General features: G+C 44.7%; 1 protein-coding gene across 1 annotated transcript; it reads right to left on the bottom strand.

Annotated features, from left to right (window-relative positions):
* Window positions 1-343: 343 nt before the first annotated feature.
* On the bottom strand, window positions 344-14,155 carry LOC101871780 (regulator of G protein signaling 8). Its single transcript, XM_031047251.1, has 5 exons — window positions 14,130-14,155; window positions 12,104-12,205; window positions 11,105-11,169; window positions 2,242-2,408; window positions 344-526 (listed from the first exon to the last, which is right to left on the bottom strand). The coding sequence occupies exons 1-5, from the start codon at window positions 14,153-14,155 to the stop codon at window positions 344-346; spliced, it is 543 nt and encodes a 180-aa protein (XP_030903111.1).
* Window positions 14,156-22,004: the final 7,849 nt, after the last annotated feature.

Raw genomic sequence — 22,004 nt, 5'->3', positions numbered from 1 at the left:
CAGGGAGAGGTCTGGAAGGATGGAAAGGTGCAGTGGCATTATTTACACACAAACTAGCATAGTCATTTCAAAGGAAACTTCTTCCCAACAGATGACCCCATGACTAGAAAGGATTATGGGTTTGTGCTAGAGGGGCAACAACTGCAAGGTGCTACCACTAACCAAAACGAAAAGTACAGAAAGAGTCCTAATACCACATCTGGATCACACTCTGGAAGCCTCTTCTTTCCCTTCTCCCTCTTTTCTCATTCCCACTGTTTTTAACACCAAGAAAGTTTCACATTTAGACGTGGGTTTTCACTGTTGTGGAAAGCACATGGTTTCTCGGGGCCCCATTGCTGCTTTAACTGAGCCTCCTCTGGGTTTGAGACAGCAGGTCTGTGTAAATTTTGGACCTCAGGAACCTGGGGTAAGAGTCTTTCTCCATCAGGCTGTGCACCTTCCCCTGGGCTTGGTCAAAGCAAGAGAGAGAGGGCTCCTGCATATTTCTTCTTGTCAGCTCCCGTGTCTGGAAGTCTATGTTCACCTGGGAAAAGTAGCAGAAGAGAGTTTGGTACTGAGTGACCAGTTTGCCTCCTTCAAATGGCACATTTGTCTTATCTGTGGCTGTAAATGCAGCAACAGAACTAATGTCCTGCTTCCATCCATGCCTAAACAGCCCCCAAACTCTGAGGGGTTTAGCAGTCCAACATATAAATCCTGCCCCAAATTTGGAAAAGCTGAATGAGATTTATAGTGACCTGAGCACTTCTGAAATCAAATTACTTTTATTCAGGCCCTTAAGCATAGGTTTATGTAGCACATCTTCTAAAAATGCTGACTCAGCCTAACCTCTCTCCTGTTGATCAAGATTTCTCTGGCCCCTTTATTCTTCACTACAGCCCAATATAAGAGTAACTGAACTTTTAGCTGGGTTTATACTGTTACTACATTCTTACTAAATGTTTTTTAACTTTATTGTTATGGATTGTTTGATTTTTCCTGTAACAGCTTTGTGTCACAGTATCTCAAGTGAGGACTTGGTAAAATAAACCACCCTCATGTTATGACTGCCGTTTGTTTGCAAAGCCAACAATGTGAGTTTTCCTGTTTTCTTTCCCTATTGAAGCAGTCAGCATTTGTTATGGTTTAAAACCTGGGTGAAAATATGTTATTTGTTGTTATTAACCCAGTGTCCAGTCTTTAAGGCATCTAAAAAGTAAAGCTGTCTGCCTTAGCTCGGATCACAGCTATATAGATTAACTCTCTGTATCACTTAAGGGTCACTTCACATTCCAGCATGCCAAAATAATGAAAACAGGACCAAATTTTAGGAAGGACCTCATCCAACCTGTGCTCACACTTCTAATCCAGATTCAGCCCTGCAATCCTGAAAATCTCACCAGCTTCAGGAATAACAGCAGGAAGATGCTCACTGAGGGTGATGGGGATTGAAGCATGTCCCTAGACACCCACATCCCCTTGCTGTGGATGCTTCTCCATGGCCTTGCAATACCCTTTCTAGTTCAAAGATGGAGTAAAGAGAGCCCTTATACAGGGATCCCCTCACAGGCACATGTATTGTGACAAGCATCCATGCAGTGTACAAGAGGACCACCATGAGAGAGCAGGTGCAGTAATCACCCTCCTGGTTGTGTTATGAACACAATAACACAGCCCAACGTCAGGATGTACGATCTGACAGTCACAAAGCCTGACAGTACTTGAAAGAGGACTTAACTCCAAGCTTCAGGCTATGACTGCACTTTTTGTTCAGCCCTGAGTTATTGATCGCATCTTTTAGGAGGTCTAATTGAGTTGGGAGTTAGTCAGCAGATAAGTACCCTTCCTCAGAGAGTCAACAAGTTAGTCATTTGTGGGATGCTTCTGTGAAAAATGTCCTTCAAGAAATGAGTCCAATAGCCTGCTCAGGGATTGATAGTAAATGAGAGGAGCAAGGTGAAATACTCCTAGGAAGCTCATAGAGGTTACAAAATGTAGGTTGTGGTTGCCAGTAAACTCACTGGCTGTGACTAATTTAGCATCATCAAGGTGGCTGCCCTAACCATGGGATGAGTCACCTTGAGCAGAGGCAGTTACAGCAGAAGGATGTCATTCCCATCCTTCTTATCCTTTCCTCATCATCACCTCTGGGAGGGGAGGGAGAGCTACCCAGCACCCTGCAAGTCCCTGTTGAGGGAAGTGAACCTGCTTCCTGTGCCACATGGATGCTCTGCCTGCCCAGGGTGCTGGCACACCCACCTCTCGAGGAGCCTGCACATCAATGAACTCCTCAAAGATCCGCTGAGCCTTGGAGGCCAGCTTGGCTGCTGAGCGGGTCTTCTTGAAGTCCTCACAGGCGAGCCAGAACTCCAAGTTTTCCTCACTGAACTCCGTCTTCAAGAAAGCACGGAAAGCAGCCAGCCCATCTGCAAGAGAGATGTGAGGAATTACAGCAGGAGAAGAAAGAGAGTGAGGAGCAATCTCTTTAATAGACATTGCTGTAGTTTAGCCCCACCAGTAACTCAGAACCACACAGCCATTCGCTCATCTTCCTCTTTTCCCCCCTGCTCCTGGCAGGATGGGGAGGAGAACTGAAAGGATGTAAACCCCACAGGTTGAGATAAGAACAGTCCAGTAACTAAAGTATAATACAAAACCACTACTACTAATAAGGGAAATAAAGAAGGGAGAGAATACAAAACTAAGAAAGGAAAGGAAAAAAAAAAACAACAAACACAGGTGATGCACAATACAACTGCTCACCACCCGCTGCTGACTGATACCCAGCCCAACCTGAGTGGTGATCTGGGCCTTCCAGGTGACTCCCCCACATTATATGCTGGGCATGACATGCTGTAGTATGGAATACCCCTTTGGCTAGTTTGGGTCAGGTGTCCTGTCTCTACTTCCTCCCAGCTTCTTGTGCCCCTCCTCACCGGCACAGCATGAGAGATGGAAAAGTCCTTAATCAGAATAAGCATTACTTAGCAACACCCAAAACATCGGTGTGTTGTCAGCATTGTTCTCAGATTAAAGCTAAAACACAGCACTGCACCAGCTACTAGGAAGGAGAAAAATAAGTATTACAGCTGAACCCAGGATAGACATCTTTCCATCCAACCCTGCCTACTAAGGACCATTTGACTTTTCTCCCCAGGTCTGTGATTCCAGGATGTGTTCATAACTTACACCATTGCATCAGGTGAACTCTTGTAAGCTGCCACAAAACCAAACATCCTTTGGTGTAACTCTGAAAAAGTGGTTTGCTAGCTACCAGAGCAAAAGGCTTTCTTCAAGACTGGGGCACCTAACCTTCATAAAGTTGCTCTTGAAAACATCAGGCTTCAATGATACAGTCTCTTTGCCACAGCATCTGTGCATCTTAATGCAACACTTTGTAATGTCCTATCTGCCATCAAGAAAAACCTTTAATAAAACATAACATCTGTAGACTTGTCTCCTATGTTTTCTGTCACTTTGCTTTATTGCCTTGTGACATATTTTTAGTTCAGATTTAAAGAGAGGAAGGATCTTGAAGAGTCTGTTACAGCTACAATAAAGAGAAGAGAGAAAGGACATGGCATAATTACTACTTGTCTAGTAGGGGGTAAAAGTGTTCTTATCACTTGCTAATGCTTAGCAATTGTGACAGTGCAGTAATGTAATCTGAGTCAGCCAGGACAGATTAGAAACAAGGAAAGATTTATTAGGCAATCTGTGTCCTCTTAAACCCCTGCTTGGGCGTATTTATGGACACAGCTATTGTATTTTATTTCCTTTCCCTGAATGGCACCAGCAGAGTTGAAGTAGCTGAAGGATTCACACATGCCCTTTTCTTTCCTTTAGCCTTGGGATAAATTTGGCTCCTAAATTTTGGTTTGTTGTTTTGCTTTGGTGGTTTTGTTGTTTTTTGGGTTTGTTTTTTTTTTTCCCAGTAATATGTTTCTAACTTTTCCTGGTCTTTTTCTATAGGGTCTGAGTATTTGTACTTCATAACTGGAAACCTCTTGAGTCAACACTGGTTATTTCCAAGCAAGTGTCTAAAAATACAGATGGAATTAGGAATGCACTTGGCAAGATCAGACTCCCCAGAAGGATGAGAGGAGCAAGTGCATGTGTGCCTGGCAAGGATGGACAAAGGCTAACGGGGGGTTGCAGGACCTGAACTGCTGCAATGCTGTGAGCTGGGGGCTCCATGTGCCCTCTTTCTGCTGTGAGAGATCTCAGCAGAGCTGCCTTCCCTCCTGTCTCTCCTGGCAGGGGGCATGGGAGCTGAGACAGACCCCAAGGGGCAACACTTGATGCTTGGTGCAGGTCATTTTCACACATCCACAGCAAGTCCAAGCCCACTGAACATGTCACAGGACCCATCATAAATTCCCTAGAAGCTTTGTTCTTGCCTATACTAAGTATGGGAGGAGAAGCAGTAATGTAACACTGCCCTTTTTCTCCCTTGTATGTCCTAATATTGTTCCTGCTTCTCTTGTTTCCAGTAACAACTTAGAATACGGAGATATTTTTCAGCTGTAGGTCCTGAGCCTCAAGCCCTAAGAAATGGCCCTGAGTGTTGAACAGCAGCTAACAATGCTATTTCTGGCTGTGCATAAGTCAGCGGAGATGTCCAACTGCCCAGATTCTCAAAGTGAAAGGCAGAAAAGATATTAGGCCAGACAGGACCAAATTGCAGGCTAAATCTCTCCATACTATGTTTCTCAAAGCTCCTTTGTCAATGGGCCCTGCACTACTAACTAGTCCATCAGCAGTCCACGTTGCAAAGAACACAGCAATTTGTGGCTAAAATAGGTATATCCCATCTCAGTTATGCTTGCTTCTGTCAGCTCCAGTAGGGCAAGAAATAGCTGTATCATACCAACTTGTCCTGCCACTTCTTAATTAATGCCCTTTTAGGAAATCAGGTTTTCAAACTGCTGCTGTGGACAAAAACAGAGCTTTTGTCCATGAGCACTGCAGAACAACTAACAGTGCAAATTGTGGGTTCAAGCCTGGGGCAATAATGTGACATTAGCCCTGGCGAAGCCTTGCAGAGCAGAGTGCCAAAGGCATGTCTGGGAGCAGGGTCCCTGTAAGGATCATGCTGCCTGTGGCTGCTTTGAGCATCTCAGTGAGTAGATAAATGCAGTGAATGAGAGAGATATTTTAGGGCTGTTCCCCTTCCAGTAACTTAGAAGACAATATTTTTTCAAAACCTGTGTCCTCCTTAATACCTACAAAATTCACAGGGTCTGTGGTGGGAGACAGTGGAGGATTTGGGAGCAAGGAGCAGGAAGTCTTTGCAGGAGGAAAAGGAGAAGACATAGCAGCAGGCTGACAGGTTTGAGAAAGAAGAAAGCACAAAAGTGAGAAAGCTGCAGTTGCCCGAGATGTATGTCATTTTACCTATCATTAGATCCTAGGGTGTTTGGCAAATATTCCAGCACCCAAGCACTCTGCTTTGACTATACATGCTCAACTGTGTGTCCCTGTAGAGGTCTTGCTCCCGTTTTTCTGTACTGGTCTTTTTTCCTCCCTCCCCTTTCCCCTACAACAGCCCCAGAGCATCCGGACTGACAAAGAAACAGCAGGAGCAGTAGGTTTGCATGGCAAATATAATATCTGCAAAGCATACCACCTATAAAATATGATACTGGCTAAAAGAAGGGGACATTACGATTGATGCTGTGAGGAAGGAGTTTGCTTCAACCCTGCACTGGAGAGCAACTGAAGCAGGTCTCCCCTGATAACAGGTTTCTGTATGCTCTGCCTCATGCTCTCATGTCAATCAGATCCTTCTTATCTTAAAGTAAGTTTAAGCAGCAGATAGATTCATAGTGTCTGGCAGTTCTCCTCCTTATATAATCCTGTTGTGCCCTCCTCACAGCCATTGAGGAGCCGGAAATTATAAGGCTGGACCTGAGAATTCCTTGCCAGAATTTGACCTGGATGTTGACTTTAATCTCCTCCTGCACATGAAGCACTGAATTGCAGTGTGGTATGAGCATCACCTACTGAGGCATCCTCTTGAAATATCCTGGAAGATGATCCAAGCACCCAAAAAATATGACTCCACAGGGATGTTTTACAGAAAAAACACAAAAATTAAAAGCTGGATTAGAGGTCTTCAGATACAACAGCATAAGATATCCTTAACATGTGTAGCCTAAAGGTATGTCCATTTGAGAAGACAGATATACTAGCATATACTAGTATAGATCCACAGCCCTTCAAGACAACTATTGACCTATTATTCAGGAATTTGATTCAACAGTGGTGAGCCTTGTGTGAAGCCAAAGAAGTATGTCAGTACTGATGGAGTAGATAGGATGAAGGCAAAGAAATTAGCTCTTCTGTTGAGTGTCTAAAGCCTGAAAGAGAAGTGGAAGACATTGCTTTTTTACTTTTGCAGTGTAAATGTAAGCTTCGAAATGCCTGCTCTCCATTCAGATAGACCATGGGAATGCACAAGAGACAGGAAGGACTGGGCAAGTTCTTGTACATTACACTATCCCACAATACTGCAGAGCACTGTACAGCTGTAATCCTGCATTTCACCTGTGAATTGAACGATGACAGGAATTTTTGTTTTATAGATGATGACTGCCGGGCAGATCAATGACTATGTCATTGGATAGGTACTTAACTCAGATGTTCCTGACATCCCATTCAAATGGTGTTCTTTGGGCCATGGAGAATGGATCTTTCCAGTAAAAAGGGCTGTGGAGGAAGGGACTGAAGTGGCTAGCACAAAACACAACAGAGGTCTTAACTAACACAAGCTTCCCCAACATGAGGAAGAGCTGAGATTAGTGGCTTAAATCATTCAGGCAGACAGTTTAATAACCAAATGTTAGCCACTGTCAGAGTGAGAAAGGGATCAGCAGTGATTTATTTAATGCACGCATTTCACACCATCAGTAGGGAATAACAGTGGAGTCATTATGGCTGGTAGATGGAATAGCTCTATGGAGCATATTTGGTCCAGGCCTGAAGAGGCAAGGCTGCAATGCTCTGTGTAGCATATGTTCATGCTCTCAATGGTGCTTAGCATTGCTTCATTGAACGTTAGGTGCCTGTCACCAGCACAATGCTAATGCTAATGCTGTTCTGGCTTAGAAAGAACTAGGAGTAGGCTGGGATATTCCTGTGCTGCGTAGGAAGAGGAGCAATGTGTAGACAACAGAAGGAGGAGGACAACAATAAAGTTAGGTCAGAAGAGTACAGAGATCACAAAAAATTGGAGAGGGGGGACTGAGATAAAAAAAAATGTAAATTCAGGGTAAAGGTTTTCTGTGCTATATGCTTCATTGAGAAGTCACTAAGGGTTGAGGACAGACTGTCCTGGTGGATTCTGGACAAATGTCAAACCATGTGTGTCCAGCCTGCAAGGGGTGCAAAATGAGACATCCTATTGCTTGTATTTCCCTCCAGCAGCCTGTCAAAAGACATCTCCATCTGGCTGACCGGCCTGTACCTCCTGGGCATGGGTACAGAGAGGGGACTACTCCACAAGTACTCACATGAATGCACACAGACTCTGCAGACCACACTGAGCTCCAAGTCCCTAGGAGCCTTTGCTAATCTGCACTGGCACAAAATGGGAAAAGATGCCAAAATCTAGCATGTGAAAAACACTGGTTTTGCTCCCTGGACACCCAAGGAAGCATGCTGCATATGATCTGTCTCTTCCTCTCCCAATTTCCTGGTGTAAGTAAAATCAAACTCCTCTCTCCTGTTGCTTGCCACGCTCAGAAGCCCTGACCCAAGGGAACACTGCTACCCTGTGCTTGTGTCTCTTGCAGTGAACTCAGACAAGGCTCCTGCTGTAAAAAGGGGACTGACTGGTCAGCCAGTTTCAAGTTGATTTACTTCACCCATTAGCAAAAGCAAGTAGGGTATCATTGTATTGACCTATTCATCCAGAGGTATCAACAAAACAGAACTGAGCTGCATCCTACCATTCAACACTGGTTACTCTACAACAGCTAGGCTGTGATGTGTAAGTCCCAGTGCCAGTGCAGAGAGAAGGTGAGGGTTTAACAGAGAGAGCCTTTCTGCCTGCCCTACTGACAAACTCTTGCTAATGTCAACACAAATTATCCCTTAAGTGACCAGGGAATTAATTCAAATCAGTTCACTCTATACAGAGGGACATTGCCCAGACTGGGAATTTCTGGAGGCATGGAACTGCTTCAAAACCTCAGAGTTTTCAAACCTCTGCTCAAGATACTGCCAGACAGCAGGATGTCAGAATCAAACATTACCTACAGAGGTAATTTATTAAAACAACGTGGGGAGAGAGGAGGGGGAGGAGGGCTCCAGAGGGCCATCACACTTCAAAGGATATTTGACAAAAATCAGCATAATGACACTCTCCCATAGGGTCTGCATAATGTGTGGTACCTATTCTGGTACCTTCCATTTAGAAATCTTTTGGAGACTCGTGAAAATAGGAAGTGAAAGAGTACAGTTTGCCTTTCCCATAAAGAGTACTGCAGCCTCGTGAACCTCCTCTATATACAAGGTCAGCCTGCTCACCTTGGCACTTCAGAGAGTCTTTTAAGGGAGCTCTGATCCACTTTCTTGTTCCTTGGAATTCTTTTCTGCACTGTCCAACCCGTTGAAATATTACCCATAATGATTGCTTCATTTTCAGCTGATACATCCATCTCCTGTGTCCTACTTGAGCACTCTGGGTTTTTTCCCCCAAAGAACAGGTTGGCTGGAGGGGACCCTAAACTACTTTAACATCTGACCATGAGAAAGCACCACTCAAACCCCCTGAAATCAGCATCACAATCTCCCTTCCAAAATTGATGAATTGTCCATCTAGTAAAGAAAGATTTTATGACAGAAATGTCAATCAGAAGAGGTCTACCTGCTGATGTTGTGAGCCCCAGGCAAAATCCTCCCTGAGCCCAGCTGCTGCTTAGCCCATGCCCCCAAGCATGAATCCAGACTTTCCCTGGCTAATATTGTTCACCTGAGCAGTCACAGGGAAATTACAGAGACAGTTCTGTCCTTCTCTCACCACTTAAAGTACATTATTAGCTGGCAGCTTCACCATAGGCAGATGCAGCCAGGCCAGGCACTGCTTTTCTTACTCTCAAATTTTGGTCAGATAAAGCAAAAGACACGCTTACCTGTCTAACATCAGCACATCTCTAACAGCAAAAATGCAATCCTTCTTTTCTGCTTTCATAGCAGATCTCTGGCAATGCTCAGTGGTTTTGATACAAGTATACCTAAGTAAAACCACAATGACTTTACTATATAACTGAATTTATGGATACATGCTTTTCTCTCCTTTAAACCAGTGTAACTAAAACAACACTTCTGTTTCAACAGAGCTTTCTGCATTTGCACCTTGACTGCCAGGCTTGCAATTCCAGAAACTTTAGGTGCAGAACAGTTGTAATATATTCCTTTAGAAAGTAGTTTATTAAACAACAGGTTTTTTTCACTAATCACAAGGCAATGTCACTGTAAATGCTGATGAAAAAAAAAGAGGAAAAAGAAAAAAGATTAATTTAAATTTTAAAGATCACCTTCTATTGTTATTGGGAACTGAATATTTTTCATTAGGTACCAGAGTTATCACAGATACTTTCCACTCTAGAGACAGGAAAAATTCTGGTAATTCATCACTCTATAAGGCTAATCTATTAATAAAACCAGAAACCCTTGTGGAGGCTGTTGGACAAAATAATTGAAATAAGGTTTGATTTAGCATCTGCAGCAGTCAGCTGAAGAGGGAACAATCTGTATAATGTCAGTACACAGATGCGCAAATTCACTGGCTTTTGTAATAAAAGAACTTTTGCTGCAGTCTGTATCTAAGAAGGAAAATTTCAGCTTTTACAGTGGTGGAGGTGGAACAGGGGCTCAAGTACGGAATTGCAATGCTGATGTGAATATCCTGTCCTCCCCACTCCTCATTTCCCAGGCACTCAATAGTCAAACTGGTACATTTTTCCCTTCCTGTTTTGAATTTCCACAAAATAAACATTCCCTCTTGGCCATACCCAGCAACACTATATTTCCCCCCCCCCCCTTATTGGCTTCAAGAGCAACAATCTCAACAAGATACTGCTGCTAAAATTATATATTGCTTTTTCTGCCTTGGTCAGCCAGCCTGTTTTAAAGTTGTCACTTAATTCCCTGCCAAAACTGTTGTCATCTCAGTAGAAATCCAGCAAAATTACACTTTATATAAAAAAAATATTACTCTACACTTATATTTAAAAAAATAAGTGCAGAAAAATCTGAATCTCTAAGAAAGCCAAACAGTTCCTTGTTGCAATAAAATGGTTCACCACCCACATTGACTCTTGACTCTCTCTTGTTTTATTCTCCAATAGAAACACATCAATGAACATATACTGTGAGCTTCTCTGTCTTGTTTATAACTTCCCAGTGTGAAAATGTTGTTGAAGTTGAATAATGTTTTCTGAACAGAGCTGATATGATCGATTGAATGAAGTGGGGTGCACTGATTATACATTTGCATAAGGTTTCTGGATGTGAAATTTTCAAGTTCGCATTGGCAACTGTCAATTGGATTCTGCTAAGGGCTACCACACATGATTTCTCTTTTACAGAGCAAGTTGTTCAAGGTTACTGAACCACGTACACTGTTGTGTTGTAGAAAAGGCTGCACTTCAACACAGCATAGCTGCACAGCAGCTCAGACGAGCAGCTGGAGGGAGAGGGAAACAAGACAGTGCCATGGATCTCAGGGGGCTTTAGAGAGCTGAGAACCTGCTATTTGCTTGTGGGGAAAGACTGGATCCAGGGGAACATTCCAAAAGGTGGTACACATGAGTACTTCCTTGAGGTCCTCCCTCTAGCACATCCCCATGAGCTGGAGAAGACTAGATCTTGGGCTAATGACTTTATCAGTTGTGATCACTCAGTCAAGAGCAAAGCCAGGAAGGAAACCCATATAAACTCACTCCTTTTAACCAGAGGCCAAGTCCTGCCTATAAGTTACTGTGAGCATTGCCTAGTGGGTAGTAAGGAGCTACCTGAGGGACCATTTCTGCTCTATGCAATGCATAGTTTGCTTTAGCTACAACCAGTATTAAGGGTATGAGGGTAAAAAAGGTAGACTTTGATTTCTACTCACATTTATGGGACAAAAGGACATCAAAAGAGTCTGCCCATCTTGATGCTTCTTCTGTTGACAGCCTTCTGTAAAGAAAGGAAGGGGTAAGTTACAGACAGCCCATGGCCACTGGTTACCTCTAGGGCTGTTTGACAAGAACAGCAAGGAAGGCTGGAATTCTCACTTAACATTGGAGGGCTACAATGTCAAGGTCTCCAGGTGAGCAAGTCACCCTTGGCTCCCTTTAGAATCAGTAAGAGGAAACAGAGGGACTTGCAGGAACTTGACTCTCTTCAACTCACATCCCCAGGTAAGTGGGTAAAAAGATCAGATGAATCACACCCAAAAAGGGACTAATTTTACCTCACAGACTCTAAGCAGAGGCCTAGAGAACAAGTTCAGATGTAGACATTTACACTGTAAAAGCCAAAATTCAAGCAAAATTAAACCCACCCCTGAGGACTGTTTATCTCTCTTTCTTGACTTTCAGGGGAAGATTAAAGTCTTAGCTCAGGTGTAAGCAGTGACTTGTGATCATATGAATCCCATCCCACTCATCCCAAATCAGGACTCTGGATTGTCTGAAGCATCTACCGTGAGTGTTGTGCAAACTAACACAGAACTTTCTGGGTAGTGCTTAACAGCAAGGCTTAGCTAAAGCAGACAGTGACCTGAAATTGCTGGTCACCTCTTACAGTGACTCAACTGTTCAGACTTTGATTTGTGATGACAAAGGGGTAAATTACATCCTCAAATATGTGTAGACATGTTCCACGTGCACTGTCCCCACTGCTGTACATGTCCTGTCTCACAGAACTCGTATCAATGATCAGGGTATTTTCTGAAAAAGCTGTTCCTGCTGTATCAGCACAGTTTTGTTTTCCTTCTTCCTTGTGGCTAAAAGAACTAGTCAAAGCTTATATGAAGTACAATAAAAGGAGGACAATACTGGAAGAGGTGGTGGGCAGGGAGGGGAAGGACAGAAATGGGGTTGGGGTGAGATGCTGCAGCTATACTCACTTCAAAGCCCGGTTGGGCTTGTCCGGAAGAATAGCTGTGAAATCATTATATGAGTCTGATTTGTGAGACAGGCAGCCCAGGCGAGTCCTCATCCCTCTGTTCCTGTGGTCGATGTCGGGGAGCAGCGATGTAAGCAGGGGAAAACAAAAAAAGATACTGATTATAAGTCTAGCCAGAGAGGAAAAAAAAAAAGGCCCAAGACAAACCAAAATAAAATAGAACAAAAAAACCTCAGTGTTCTCTGTGCCTCATCAGACCTGTGTCCCTGGTTCCCTCATCTGTGGGAGGGACCCTGAAACATCTTCAGTGAGATGCCAAATAGTCTCTAAGGACAGACAGCACCAGAGCAGCTGAAGGCTCACCCACACCAGTCATTCAGCTGCTCTGACTGGCAAAAAGACTTTCAAAGACTCCACTTTGGGATGGTTTCTTGGAAATCCTGCTCGGTGAGGTGTGGAAAGAGAGCAAAGGGCAGCAATACCAGAAATAAGTCACCATGATCCAGCAGCACCAGAAAAAGCCCAAATAACAGGGTTTGAGGGCAGAAGGAGAAGGGAGGAAAAAGAGAGGGAGTAAGGCACCTACAAGTTGAGCCTGTGCAGCAGAGCCATTAAACTGTGGCTAGGATCAATCCCAAGTAGCTTCCTTAGGCTTAGGGTTACATAAGCAGGCTAAAACTGGCTCTTTCCTGACAGGTTTACCCAGGCAGAAAATGGCTTTATTGCTTTTTTCCCTCTGAATTTCAAACCAGACTCAGAGCCTTTGTGCCTCTATCAGCCCCTCATGTCCTTGCCAGCCCCTTCCCAGGATAGAAAATGTTTCCACAGCATCCTTCATTACATAATCCTGGGACATGGAAGAACACAAAAGGAGAGGGGGAAAAACCCACACACATGCACTATACAGGACTGGCATTATCTCCTCTCAAAAACACAGAGATGTGTGTTAATGATTTTACATGGTTTCTAGAAGGGCAGAGTGTGTGGTTTGCCTCTCCAGCTCAAGGTCATCTCTTATGCTAGATTCCCAAGACATCAAATAAGGCCATCCTATCCTCTAGACCACAGGAGGAAGATGTAGTGACCTACTCTCCACTTCTCAGCTGCTGGACACACTGAGCTGAGGAAAGCCCTTCCCTGAGCTCTGCTGCCAAACAGATGCTAAATACTTTCTGTGAATGTAGAGGGAAGTACATTATTTTTCTCTTCCATATGTAATTCTTGCAGAACACTTCAGCACCAGCAACTGAACCAATCTGTAGCATGCCTATTTCCCCCTTCTCCTCCCGCCCTTCAGAGAGTTTCTATTATTGCACATTTTAATGTAATCTTAAAGCAAATTAAATGTTAATTAAATGCAATGAGTGTCTCCCTGGCGCAGCACAGGCAGCTCGCAGCAGTTAACAAGCACAAAAACCTGGAGAACTTCAGTTGCAGGAATTGTTGCACAGCCTCAAACTATGGACCCATGGCTAGTGGTTTTGGGATGTTACACTTCATAAACCTCAAACATCAGTGCAACAAGTGTTTGTAAAGTGCTGTGTTCCTGTCTGAGCATGCTGGACCTGCTGTGCTCAAACAGACATTGAGCTCACTATAGGATCTTTCTGGTACCTTTCCTGATACCTCCCACCTCCAACCTTTGTCTTGTCTGCACTATTTTTTCTAGCAAGCTCACGAATTTCGCAGTGAAAGGTGTGACATGCATTACCGCAGTGCTGCTCACATTTCTCTCTGATGCCTGAGATCAAGGCACTGCAGCAGGGAATCAGAGTGTCTGAGGGACAGAGACACTGCGCCATGTGCAAGGAACTTGTCTCTCGTGGAACACTGATCTCTAGGTGAGGACGTTCAAGACAGGACACAGGAGAGAGGAAAAGAATCTGGGTCCGTGGGAGGTGCAGAGGCAAGGGAAGGGCAGGAGGAAAGAGGGGGCACCACAGCAAGCTGAAAGGCTTCCTTGACAAGGTAGGCAACGAACGACAAGATGGGCAGGGATGAGAGATGCATCATGTCTTTTCAGTTACCTCCGTGGGATCAGTAAGGCAGCCATTCAGGCATCCAGTTATAGTTAACCCTTTAGCTGGCTGGCTTGGACAGCAGTCGGGGCTGTTTGCAGGAGGCAGGAGTGCAGGAAGGAGGGATTTACTGTTTCATGTCCTAGCACTTAAAAATGTACCAAATGATCCTCTGGAAAACAAAAGGAGGGCCAGCTGTTCTCAACCCATTTGATCCTTTCCTCCCAGCGTGGAAGGTCAGTTTCTCAGTGGAAGATGTTCAGAGTTAAGGGATGATCACAGTGGAGAGACAGCATTTCCTTCTAAGACCAAGACTGCAGGTTAAGTCCAGCTTCAGGTCTAAAGTGATTTGAGTTTGGTGTCACAGCTCACCATGGAGCAGCAGGAGTTGGCATTATCGCACTCATCATTCAACACCTCTGAAGATCTCTCTCCTCAACAGGCAGAGTTCCGTGCTGACCTCGCTAAGAAGACCAAACTACCTCTTGTCCCTGTCCTTCCAGGTCATGGCTGATGTTACTGGCCAGGCATCATGGAAAAGCTGGCACTGCAAATAGAATAAAGGAGAACTTTCATGTGTCTGCAGATGCTGGTCCTTTCACCATCACAGGCTTAAGCACTCACACAAAAATAACTCAAAGAAAGCATCTCCTCTTTGGGGTGTTGGGAGCCTGTGGGGAGCCACCAAGGAGATGTACAGTCTGCAAAGGGGAAGGAAGGAAGGAGGGAAAGAGGGAGGTACAGGGGAAGGAAGGAAGGAGGGAAAGAGGGAGGTACAGGGGAAGGAAGGGACGGTAATGTCCCTGTGAGCCTTGGCACATGGGCAGCTGACTGAACAAATTTCACATCAGAGTGTGAAGGTGAGGTCCACCAGCCAGGAGACCAATGGAATAGAGCAGGACTGTGTGGTGAGCTAAGGGCAAAGGTTTCATATTTGCCAGGACAGGACCAAGCTCCAGGTAACCTCCATGTCCTCTTGTCCCAAGAAAAAAATGGAAGAGGAGACAAAAGAACTGGTAAGAGTAGAGGCTGTGTGCAAAGGAACCAGGACCCTGCTCTGCTGGGGCCTGGGGAGATCCCAGAGCTTGGGCTGTCCAATGCAATATCCCTTTTAAAATCTGATTACATTAAAAATGCACAAAGCCTCATCCCAACTAAATTAATGGAACTGGGATTGTGTTACATGCCAGTGAGTGTATTTCCTTAATCCTTACCCTGACCGGCTGCTTCAATGTGCTTTAACTGAAACCAATCCTTGTAATTCCTTAAGCCCCTTCAAATTTTCTCATTAACAGCCTCACCCGCATGTGGGACCATAGCACATGATTTTCTAGAGTCCAGCAGCCCCTACTCCTCTTTCCTGCTGCTACTGCAAAGCGACAGCTGGAAGCAGAGCTAGGTGCCCTCTCCCTTGCAGCTTCCTCTAGCAGCCTGCTTTTTGGGATACTGTTATGAAATAGCCTTCTGCTTGCCCCTGCTCCCACCCACTTGCCAGCCCCCACAACAACAACCTACCCAGCTAGGCAGCATTGAACTTCCCTGTGATCCCAAAGTCTGTATGACTTCACAGATGCCAAGACCTACATTTCCTGTGAAGGCAATCCCACTGCTAAGCTGACATACCCACGGATATTTCCTCTGATTGCAAATAAAGCCAGTCATTTTTGACTTTAGAAATACAATCTGTGCCATCTGGTAAAGGCATCCTGGTAGGTGTCCATGGTGAGGTTTTTCGCGTCTCCCTCCATCCTTCATCCTACCTCCCCCTCCTACAAAAAGACCCCAGTCAAGGAGAATTGCCTCATCATGAATGTGTTTTGGGGTTTCTCCTTGGGAGACAGAAAGGGTATGATTGTGACATGCAGGTTATCAAACCACCCCAGAAGATCACCTGAGCAAAGATAAAGAAACCATCCCAATAGAAAAATAATAGCAGCACAAAGGTTAAAAACCCCACAATAAATGCAACAACAACAACAAAAAACTAAACAAAACAAGCCATGAGATCTCAGGGGCTTCAACATATTAAGACCATTCATTCAAATGCAGTGAATGCCAGAAAAAAACTGAACAGGGGCACTGCAGACAGACAGACACAGAGAAAAAAGATACTCACTGCCTTTGACCTGTCCTCTCTGCCAGTGGGTCTGTGTGGACAGCGTGGTCAGAGAGGCTCTGGGGAGAGAGCAGAATGGTCTTCTTCAGAGACAACCCCCTGCACAGGGTGAAAGTCTCACTTTGACACCCCTCCCCTCCCCACCTCTCTCCGGCCAGCAGCCGCGCAGCTCAGAGCAGCTCTCACATCCAGCAAACCCCTACAGCAGCCTCAAGCAAGCAGGCTGATGCTCTGCTGTGCAGCTGGCTCCCACAGCTCACCAGCGGCACTGCCGGGAGCCCACCGGAGCAGCACGTTTCGCTGTATCCCCTCCGCACCCACCTGGCAGCAAAAGCCCAGCTTCTCCCCCGTTGGAGATGGGGGACTGCTCTGCACGTGCGGTGGATGCCAAAGTCTGGCAAGGAGCATCTGGGGGTGGGGAGGGGGAGATGCCTGCAAAAGCACTCGCTGTTGTCACCCTCGGTATGTTGGAGAAAAGCATCCGCCTGCACCATTTTAATCGGCTCCTCTGAGGTTTAGGGAAGGTTGCTGCCTCAGATCACAGATCATCAGGAGTTGCCACAGACATTAAGGATGGGAGAGTTTAATTAAAGTGACCAGATGTCAGCTGGGCCAAATAAAATTTTGGCAACAGGCAAGGGAGGACCTTTCTGCAGGGCATGGGATGACAGAAATAAAAAAATCTGCTTGGCAAGTCACTAATGTGACTGACCCCTTGCATCCATTTCCCCTTCTTTCACCTGATGTGTGCAGTCCTGCTCACTCCATGCAACCTCTCTCAGTGTGCTCACCCTATGGTTATAGGCTCAAATTCCCTTTTCACTCCTGCACCCACACCTTCATCCTCCAAAGGATGCATATAATATATCCAGTGCCTCACCCCAGAGACTCCAACAACCTAACCCAGGGCTCCGACACAGTGCAGCTGCAGCACAGCCCCAACTCTCAGCACAACATCTGGGTGTCACGCAGGCTGCACAGGCATTGCTGTGTGTCACTGACTCACTGAAAGCTCAAGCATGAGATCTCCATTGCTTTATTGCTTTTTTGATCATAATGAAGTTGATCAACAACAAAAAAAATATAAATAAAAAGACCCTCTGCAGTTAAACAACTCAGTCTCCTTTTCCTGGAAACATGTAGCCTCCCTCTGCTAAAAAAACTGCTGTGCCTAACATCCTGGTGCTACTAGCAGGAAGCATGTCTTGAGATAGCACATTATCACCAGGCAACATTCCTAGGCAGAGACAGAATCTTGCTAAACTTACTACAAAACCAAAGGGATTAGTAGCACTACAGTAATGATCCCAGCTCTCCATCATCTTGGTTCCCTCTTTCACAGCTCAATGCAAAAAGGAAATATTTGCCTTGTTCTCATCCTCCAATCACAAAGCCCAGATCATCCTGACTCAGATTAATCATGTCTCTAGTTATCAGAAGACAAGCATTGAGAAAATATCATGGCAGGTACAATCTCCTCTCAGGCAAGGTCAAAGGTTGAGGTTCATCTTATGCCTCTGCAGCCTGTTCTCAAACAGGCTGGTTTGTTCAAGTTAAATAATGCTCAGCAACCTTTTCCCAAACACAAGGTAAATTTAATACAACATCACCAAGGGTTTAACTTTTATCATGTAATTTTTACTCCAATGCATTTCCACATTTCCAGGTTCTCTCTGAGTAACCACAGGGTATCACAAGTGTTGTTTTCATAATACTTCCAGGGCAACTCTCAGATCTCATTTACACACACACACAGACACTGTGGGGTGGAAGAGGTCAACAAAATGTTAATCAACAAAGCTCTAGATAATTCTGGTCCCTTATTCAGATACCTGGACTTTGCTACAGTCTCAAACAGATCAAAAACTCTGATCTACTAACTCTGGATGGGAGAAACCAGAGGACCCCATGAGTGCTCTCACTTCTCCTCCTGCTTTTACACCAGTTTTTCATATTTCCATCTCACAGCCATGACCAACATAGACAGAGACCGTATTTCTATATTCCTATTTCTCCAATATATAAGTACAACCTTTTTGTGACCTCAGTGAGAACCTGTAACAACCCACAAACATCTCCAAACATCAACAGTTTTTTCTTCTAGTTTCTGCGGCCAGGTGTGAGTTAATGCAGAGCAAAAAGAAGTGAACTATGCTGATACAGGCATTATTGGAGATGTAATTAAATTGCAGGTAAAGAGAATTACATTTTTTACAGGGTAATATTTTAGAAAGCTTCTGTGCAGCGGAAGAGTTTTATGGCAAATTCCCTCTAAAACAGCTCTCCTGCTTTTGACTACTCTGTAGCTTCTATTTAAAAGCTTTTAATGAAAAAACTCATTTTGATATTAGGCTTGAATCCCATCCAAAATTTTAAATCTCTCCAACAAATACATTGAAGCAATTTCCTCATGACCTGCTAACAGCAAACACAAGTGGTGAACATGTGCAGTGTTGGGAGTGTTGGTCTGTCACTGGACAGGGTGGAAGGGAATTTGCCAGCCTGTTCCCTGAATGTTAATCTTCTCTCCACCATCTCAGGGTCATTTTCACCCTCCCTATTATTTTAAATACCTCCCTGCCTATTCCATGTGTTTTGTTCATTGATCATCATTCAAGTCTTTTCTACGCAGAAATTTCTGGACCAAATACCTCCTACAGTTTCACTTGGTTGCAGTTTCTGCCACCCAACTGCTAGATAGAATTGCATGGCCTGAAGATATCTCTTCCTTCCAGTACATCTGTCCTTACACATCCAGCTGGATCAGGAAGGCAGCTTTAGCTGGTAGTTGTGTGGCTTTTGCCTCTCCAAATACAGAGCTGCTCCTCCCAGGGCTGGCAGCTAATCACCCTTCTCAGGTGGGAGATGGAAGATCAGAGGATGCCTACACTGCCTAGCTCATTTGCTTGGCTCACATCTCCAGTGGCTTTGCCTTAAACAAACTTCTTCACCTTGACATTTAAGCAGACTTTTCTGTCTTCTCACACTTGCTCTCTTTCCACAGGGGTCTGCTGCTGCTCTAGGATTCCATTATTCTATGCTTAACAAGCTGTCACGCCAAGCCTGCCACTGTTGCTTCCACTTCTCATTTCTGACTTTGTGCCCTTGCCATATTTACAGTGATCCATGCCACAGGGGCTTTGAAATTCTTTGGGGTTGCATTCGCTCTTCTTTTGTGTCTTTTCCTGGGTCTGTGCCAGCATCTCTCTTTTCTAGTACTGTGATGCAAGGAGCTTGTTCGAGGGTGTGCTTCACAACTTCCTAGCCCAAGAGGTTTTCCCTGGTGCCAAGAAAGTGCCTATTCAGACTCCTGTGATGTTTGGCAGATACATCCTCAGAGGTGGAATCATTCTTTGGAATGTTTTCATGAGATCCTGTTGCCTCTATGATCTCTCTCAAAGATGCTCAGTCATGTAGGTCCTGTGACTGAAAATGCCAGTTACATGAGGCTGACTGCTTCCCACAGTAGTCACTGCTTTGGGAATTCAGGTGATCTGCACGCTGCAAAGCCTGTCTTTATCTCACCTACAAGCCTGCAGCACTTGGTCCACTTCTGCTGTGATGGGCTTGATGGAGGACTGGAAAGAACAACTGCCCTTGACCTTGAGTGACAATCCTAGCAAATCTCTAATGACACATATGGTAATTCAAAATTTATCCAGAATCCAGACTGCTACCTATATGGGCCTGACCCCAAGGTAATTCAGATTAATAATTAGTTTACCTCCAGAGCTTGCTGTTCTCTAACACTATTTGCAATTAGAAGAAAATTTTTAGTAACAGACATTTGATATGCAATGTTATGCTCATTATGGCAGGCTCCCTGCCTGCTTGTTTGAGGGTCCACTAGAAAACACACTTGGTCTAGCATAAGGTGACTATCTGGGGAGGAAGAAATTACAACTGACATAGATACCTTCCTAAACTGCAAAACAAATCACAGACTTGTCTTACTTGTAAAGAAAACCACAAGAACAGATCCCCTCCTAAAAAGGAGCTCCATGAAATATCCAGACATGTAGCTCAGAGTGTCTTTAAGGGATTAATTTTTCTATTCACCTTAAACCTCAAATCATTCTCCACATCAGGCCTGGCAAGCATGAGAGCCTGAAAGGTGAAACAAGGAGAGCTTGAGTTTCAGGGGTAGGTGAGGAAACCAAGCAGCAGATATACCAGATGGGGGATTGATAGAAGAAGCCACTTCACATGTGCTAACAAGTGCAGGAAAGAGAAGACACCCACTGAGTTGAACTCCCCTTGAAAATAAAAGGCTATGTTTAAAAATAAAAGTGAATTACATAAAGTGTGATCCACAGTTCTGTCTCTGGCTTAGCTTGAGAGCATGGCTATTTAAATTCTTCCCTGCATCAATGATAAAAGTGTTTCCTGGACATGTTTGTGGCTCTCAGGCACTGTGATTGCTGCAGTAGAACAGATGCCTCTGCTGTGAGATGGTTCCTGGCCCCAGCCTGTGTGCTCTCCGCTCCATCCCCAGTTACTCCAGGCAGGTAGCAAGCAAAGCCAACAGCTAAGCAGTGTGGGAGGCTCCGGGCTGAGAAGGACAACATGCAAGACAGGAATCAAGGGAAGAATTTTCCCTTTAAAGCCCTTTATTACAATTTCATAATTGTTCTCTGAGGAAATATGCTCCCATGCTCAGGAGCAGTTACATGTAAAGAAGCTAGGCAGTGCCTCTGCATGCGCATTGGAGAGGATGCTGTTAGTATGGAGCAGGGAGGCAGAAAGGATTGGGCTTGACACACAACTGCTCTGTGCAGCCTTGGAGTCCTCTCAGTTTTCAGCATTGCTGCTGCTGTCAGTATGGCAGCATCTGTAATGCTGTTGGTGTGTTGGGAAGCCAAGACAGATCCACCGCAACAGACAGAGCTCTGCAAAGATCCCCTACTGCAGATGTTCTGTCCCTTGTATGTTTTGATTGAGATCTGATGCTTGACACAGGCCAGGGAGTGAGGCTTGCTGACAGATGGGGTTAATTTTCTGCGAAGAGATGATTCAAGGTGCTTGCAAGTAGTCTACATTTTGCAATCTGAACACTGCAAGCTAGTCATTTATTGAATGTTAGAAATCAGCCCAAAGATCTCAGGGTTGCAGTCATAAATCCATTTATGATGGACAAGGTCTATGCTTCTTCTCTCTTATCACTGTTATTTCAAAAACTCAGGCTCAACAAGGCATCCAGGTCCCACAGCAAGGATTTACTGGGGCTATTAACTAGTATACAGATACACAATGTGGCTCATTGTGGCTCAAGGAGGTCATTCCCACTGAGCATGTGCTTAACTTTAAACATGTGAGCAGTTGAATGGATATTTATACGATAAAATGCAGAGTTAACTGCATGGTTGAGTTGGGATTTCTCTTTCATCTCTGGAGGCTGCTGGTCTAGCCTTAATTAAAACATAAATGAATTGAGTTAGATGGGCTCATCCTCTTTCTCTGGCAGATGGAGATTCTTTCATAAAAATGCCTGCTGCATCCAGCACTAGCCTCTCCTCAGGAGATTGTCCTGAAATCATTACCTGTGCCCTGCCAGTCTAGCTAGAGATGCACACCAACCTCTGCCAGCACTTGCACTAATCAAGCCCGAGGGACTGGGTAATGTTTCTAGAGCCACATAGAAGGACTGCAGGGTGAGGCCAGGCTTGTCTTGCTAGCACAAACCGTGCTGCTTCAGAGGAACATGGGACTGCAGGAACAAGTGAGTCTCAGAGAAGGGCAGCACAACAGGACAGTGAAAGGACAGCCCT

This window comes from Melopsittacus undulatus, chromosome 6 (genome assembly GCF_012275295.1).
Source record: "Melopsittacus undulatus isolate bMelUnd1 chromosome 6, bMelUnd1.mat.Z, whole genome shotgun sequence".
Taxonomy (NCBI): domain Eukaryota; kingdom Metazoa; phylum Chordata; class Aves; order Psittaciformes; family Psittaculidae; genus Melopsittacus; species Melopsittacus undulatus.
The sequence above is the reverse complement of the archived record's forward strand: the minus strand, read 5'-3'. Positions and strand labels throughout refer to the sequence as shown.

Coding starts and splice junctions, on each gene's coding strand:
- LOC101871780 (XM_031047251.1), bottom strand. CDS start 14,155: ATGGCTGCCTTACTGATCCCACGGAG. Junction 11,170..12,103: donor AAGCCCAACCGGGCTTTGAA/GTGAGTATAGCT, acceptor CTTTCTTTACAG/AAGGCTGTCAACAGAAGAAG. Junction 2,409..11,104: donor TGTCCTTTTGTCCCATAAAT/GTGAGTAGAAAT, acceptor TCTCTCTTGCAG/ATGGGCTGGCTGCTTTCCGT.